We start from the raw sequence: 6,000 nt of genomic DNA on the forward strand, positions 1-6,000 counted from the left end.
GCCTGCTCCCCTGAACGCACCACTGTTCCACTTCTCCGCCCTCCCTCGCCTGAAGCGGAGCAGCAGCACACCAGGGGGACCAGGTGGAGCGTAGGTGAGCTAGGGTGGGAGGTCATGGGGGGCCCGCAGGAAGCAATGGTGGGGGGGAAATGCAGCACACCAGGGGAGGAGGCAGGGCTGGGGATTTGGGGAAGGGGTTCAGAAGGGGTGGAGTTGCGGCAGGGCCGGGGGCAGAGGGGCACGAAAAAAAGGGGGGAGCGGCCAAAAATTTTTTTGCTTGGAGCGGCAAAAATCCTAGAGCTGGCCCTGCCCTCTTCAAGTGTTGCAGCTGTCTGGAGGTGCCTGCCTTCCACACCTTCCTCATTCACACCTCATTCATTCAACAGGGCAACTGATTACATATTCTACTTCTAGCAAAAAGACATTTTTCTTTTACCTTAATTATACTACCATTGGGGCCCACTATAACAAATTACCAAGGTTCAATACTGCTGTTTCGGTGAGGTGACGCTGGGGAAGGAGGGTTTGTTTCCGCGGGGCAGGTGGCGTTGGGGGGGGGGGCAGGGAGGGTGTTTCGGCAGCGCTGGAGGGGGGTGTTTTTGTGGGGCGGGTGGCGCGGTGTTGTGTTTTGGGTGGCGCTGGGGCAGGGTTGGCGGCTCTCAGGGGGTTCGGCCCTCAGCTGTTTTCTTTGGAGTAATATGGCCCTCGCCACTTTATGAGTTGTACAGGCTTGATCTACTCCATTGTCTCTGAAAGTAGATTTTGACCTAAGTGCACAGGAAACACCGGAAAATGCAACCCAACCACATTTGTTTTCAGGAAGTAAGGATGGATACAGTCCCCCAAGCAGCAGCTACAGAGCCCAGAATGATTATCTTAGAAATTCCAAACTAGGATTTAAAACTAAACTAGTATTTTCAGAGGAGTTTGTTTGTTTTTAACATAATGAATGCTTCTGCAGATAAACTCCCTTACAATTGAACGTTAGTATGTTGCATAATTACCTGAGAACAGATTTACATACTGCTTGAAATTTGTAAGGTATGTTTTCTTTCCACAGGGAAAACAAACTCTGTAAAACTGTCCAAAATCAACCCTTTTGGAAAGTGTCAGAAACATGCCGTGACAGGTGAGCTGAAAAGATCAACACAGAAGGCTGAACAAACATAGAATGATGTTTGTGACTGAACTTTAAGGCTTTGTCTAGTCTAGGATTTAAAAGATGTGTAAACCAACACATTCTAAACAAGTTTAGTGTAGACTTGGCCAACTTGGCATGTGTTCAAGTCTACAATAGACTGCTTAGAATGTGTTAGCTAATATGCCAACATCACACCTTGAAATCCTGATCTAGATAAAGTCAAAGATGAAGAGTGCAGCCACACCAGAAAAAGTGTCTTACCATGTTAGCTAACAATTGGTAACAAACATGAGGTAGAATCCTAGTGAAGACAAGGCAGTTTGTCTTTTACTAGGATTCTACTGCGTTTTAGTTGCCACATTAGCTAAAGTGTGGTAAGAAAACCGTTTCCCCCCCCCCCTAGTGTGGGCAATGCCTAACAGTACTGACAGTGGATTTTATCATGTTCTGCTAATGATCAGGAACTATTACAGAGTTAATATATATGAGAACTACTCGAGATTTAGATGTCAAGAAACACTAAACATTTCCATCACCTTTTCTTTAATAAAAAATATTTACAAAAGATCCATCATTGTTTTTCCACTTTAAAATAAAGGTATCACTGTTAAAGGAAACACCAGAAACTACATCGGCAAAGCTTAAAAAGAAAATGTTTAGTGTAGCACATACCACACACAAGACAACCAACAAGGTCAAGCAAAGATATTTGGGGGCCTAGGAAGAGAATATGAAAGTGGGTCCCCTCCCTAAAGTTTATTAATAAAAATACCTAAAGACCCCAGAAATATATGTTCCTGCTCTGAACTGAATTTGAGGGTTTTTTTTCCTGTTTTTTTTTTTTTTTTTTTTTTTTTTGGGGGGGGGGTGGGGGGGGAAGCCCACATACCTAGTTTATATGCAATTCAAGTATACCAAAGTGTGACATATTCCTCATCCGTCTTCAGTTTTGCCTCCTCAGGCTCCAATAACCACACTCAACCTTGGGCTACACTTCACCTAGATTTGCTGCTCCAACAAACAGCACTTTCAGTGATGCACAACTAGTTTCTCTAAATAAATAATTATTTGGCAATTAGCAGTTAATGCCTTCTGCTCATTTAGAGTGGAAATACAGAAGAAATTTTGCACCAAAAGCAAAAATCTATTTTGCCCCCATATTTACAGAAATATGGCATTGTTAGATTCCTGTTGTGACACACCAACCTCCTATTCAGCAATACCCCAGAACTCAGGTTCTGTAGGAACCATATCCCTGGGATACAATAGGCCCACATGACAAAATACAAGGCGTGTGGCTGTTCAAGATTGCAGCTAGCTAAAACCATTACAAAAGAGGGTGGGCAGGCGAGGGGGGTGGGGGAAGAGAGGAGGGAAGTTTTAAAAGCAAGACTGCTTCCTCTCCTCCATCTGCCAAATTTCACCTGCATTTTGCTTGTAACAGATGCCAGAAGAAAGTGTGGATTTGTTGCATGTATTCCACTAAGTAAAATTTGATAGTTTCTAGTAATTGTTTCACACTCCCACCATGCCTGAATTGGTTGCCGATTTAAAATACGAATACATCTGTAACCAATTAGTGATGATAGGACTGTAAACCTACTGGAATCTACTGAATTTTACTTAATGAACACATTAAAAGTGTATTTTCATATATAACTACATTGACATATGCTGCTAACATCCAGTCTGGCCCTTCAGTCACCATGAAAGGTGATTGTCTAATTAGGTCGGCCACAGGAAAGGAATGTTGCTGATGGGTTCATGAAAGAGATATACAAATAGTATTTAAATTATACCATTTTGAACTTGCTTCAATTTTATGGAGTGGTATTTGGAACAAGAATTAATAAGGTTCAGAACTTCCATAATCCTCTAAAGAACAGTGTAACACACAAAGATAGAGATTCATTTATAAAAATTAGTAAAATTAGTTTACAATCTCACTTACTTATTCTGTTTTTTTTACAGGTTTGTGTACCTATGCCCACCTGACTATCAGTTTTCATTACACTGCTAAAACATTATTTTCATTTAGTACAGCAATACCTAAAACCTAAAATGTTTAGACTAAACTATTACATGAACTACTTTGAGTATGACATACAGCAATTTACTGTACCTTGCATTTTGGATTCAGTTTTAAAGGTGATTTTAAAAGTCATCAAACCAGATTACTACAAAATATCGAAAATGCAGTTGAATTTTGTAGAATTAAATTTTGATTTTAAAACACTAACATTACCAGGAGAAAAAAAAGAGAACGCCAATACAACTGAATATTGGCATAAAGTGATGGATCTATTAAACCAACATTTATTGATGTTTTAACCATTATTTCTGGTGAAAATGTATGAGCCAGAAAGCATGGTTTGACTTTCTGATCCCAACTTGACAGTATTCCACAATGACTTTTACAGAATAAGTAATCCAACAAATTTAAGTGGTAGATCACTTCTTTCACTAAAGGTGAAAGGGAAAAAAAAAACCCAGATAAACAACACTTAATTAAAACAAAACCCTCTTATCTCCCACCACCACCACCGGCCGCCCAATCCACCGTTTTTTAACGTTCTGGCTACATAAACGTTTTTTGTACTCCGTAAGGGGTGGCTAGAAATCTAGTCAGTCAGCAAGGTAAGAGCCTAAAAGGGGTCATCTGTTCTTGGCGCGGGGTTTACACATACACTCGTACTGTTCTGCGATCCCTGCAGAAAGGGTGCTACAGAAGAGCCAAGTGCTTTTACAAATGCGTAGACACTCAGCCTCGCAGCAGACGCGAGGAAGGTAAAACGCTCCCGACGCCCCATTCTCCAGAGAGATGCCGAGTCAGGGAGGACCGGCCCCTCGCGGTGGGTCACAGCCGCCGGGAGCCGGGGATAGGAGCCAGGCGGGCGGGCAGCACCTCTCACCTAGTGCTCTGGGCAGCAGGGGCCTGTCGGCAGTGCGCACTCCCCCTCCCCCATTCAAATCACAAGGGGGGGGATCCCAACGCCTTTCGCACGCCGGGACCGCCCCCTCCAGCCACCGGGCCTAGCGACGGGTTAGCAGCGCCCCCCTCAAAGCCAGCCCCGCCACGCTGGGGGACAACGGGGAACAGGCGGACCGAGGCCAGCGTGTCACATACTGGGGGGGGGGGCGGTACCCGACGTCCTTCCACATGCTCCCCCCCACCCCTCCTCCTATCCCCGCACGCCGCTGCCAAGAAAAACGCTTCTCGCCCCCCGTCTCTAAATCTTTCACAGGGGCCTCCCGATTGGCTACCACCATCGTCTCCTCCCTCCCCATTGGCCGCCCAGTGACCAGCGCCCCCCCCCCCTCTCCCCAAAGCCCGCTCCCCCCTCAGCCTCCCGGCACCTCACCGTGTAGTAGGAGAGCAGCCCCGCGTTATAGTCCAGCACGAACCAGCGGTACTGCCAGCCCTTCATCACGTTGGTCCATTTGCTCAGCGGCCCCTCCATGATGGACGCCATCTTGGGAGCCAGCCCGGCACCGCAGAGCCGGAGGCTCGGCGCGGATGGGGGAGACAGCCCAGCGAGCGGGCTGGGGCCGGGCACGCAGCGGGAGGGAAGACGGGAACAGGCACTAAACAAACAGAGGGGAGGGGCAGCCGGGAGTGCGAGAGAAACAGTCGGGGGCGGGGCTTGCTCACGCAGAGGGGGGCGGGGCCAAGCTGCCAACAAAACAACCCGGGGGCGGAGGGAGAGAGGGAGACCTTTGCCTGGGCGCGCGGCTAGGGGCGGGGTCGGGGACTAAACTCAGCGCGAGCTAGGGAAATACAGCGGAGAGGCTAGGCCGCTAACAGGAAGTGGCGAAGAAAAAGAGGGCGCGGCTCAGGTCAGGGGGCGGGGCCATGTCCTGGCTCCTCACCCAGGGAAGCTGTGAGCTCAGCAAGGGAGCGGGGTCTGGCTCCTCCCTCGGGGAGGGGTGTGTCCGTTCCCGGGAGCGGGGCCCCGCCCACAGCAGTAGGCGGTGCCGGTCTCCCCACTCTGGAGCGGGGCCCAGGGCAGGGCCTGGCTCCTCTGGCAGGGGGCGGGGCCCCGGCCTGCGGCTTTTAGAGGCGCGGCAGGTTGCCTAGCAATGACTCAGGTGCTGGAGGAGCGAGCGCGGGCACTGTATACCGTGCACCAGGGCTGGGTGCTGAGGGGAGTCAGAGCTGAGTGTGGGGCAGCCGGCAGGGCATGAAGGTTGAAGTATATATGAGGTCAGGAGCACTGGGCCGCATAGGTCCTGGAACTAGGGTTGCTGCCGCATCCCCTGTCTTGAAGTAGTAATAACCCAAATACATGGTTTCTGCCTTCACCACCCCCACTATAACAACTGTTCCGGCACCACTGCTGGGCAGTGGGGCCAATTTCGAGGCTAGAGGGAGGTGTGAGTGCAGGGGCTTCAGAGTGGGAGAGCCAAGTGTGCAGCTGGGAACAATGGGCATGAGCTGTGAATGCAGGGCTTGGGCCAGGGCTGCAGGGGGTGAGAGCTGAATGCCATCCTAGCCATGGATGAGGGACAGGGCAAGGTGCGGGGAGCATGGGCAGGGTGCCACATGCATTCCTGCAGCATTCTGCTGTCATCTAGTGCCTCAAATACTGCAGGGCCCACTAGCCCCTTTCTGATTCAGTACTCACTGGTGTAGTTTACAGATGTGGTACTGCATGCACTGCCAATCTCTGTCAAGTTTAATTTACATTCATTGTGCAAAACTTTCCCTTCAGGTACCTTTTGTTCCTACTTCCTCTTGTACCTTTCCCAGACAGTGGGCCCGGTTGAACCCTGGTATAAGTTACTCACTACCTTGCTCCTGCTGGAAGTGGTGTATACATTATACAAGGGCTGCACGTGGTCTAAGGTCTTAGACCAGA

General features: G+C 48.9%; 1 protein-coding gene across 2 annotated transcripts in view; it reads right to left on the reverse strand.

Annotated features, from left to right (window-relative positions):
- OSBPL9 (oxysterol binding protein like 9) overlaps positions 1–4,768 on the reverse strand; it is a 117,325-nt gene extending 112,557 nt beyond the window's left edge. For both annotated transcript variants that reach the window (XM_054037655.1, XM_054037654.1), the window contains exon 1: positions 4,504–4,768. In XM_054037655.1, coding sequence (XP_053893630.1) covers positions 4,504–4,614 — 111 coding nt within the window. In that variant the 5' untranslated portion in view covers positions 4,615–4,768. The remainder of the gene's footprint in view (positions 1–4,503) is intronic.
- Between the last annotated feature and the right edge of the window lie 1,232 nt (positions 4,769–6,000).

The sequence above is a fragment of the Malaclemys terrapin genome, chromosome 8 (genome assembly GCF_027887155.1).
Source record: "Malaclemys terrapin pileata isolate rMalTer1 chromosome 8, rMalTer1.hap1, whole genome shotgun sequence".
Classification (NCBI taxonomy): Eukaryota; Metazoa; Chordata; order Testudines; family Emydidae; genus Malaclemys; species Malaclemys terrapin.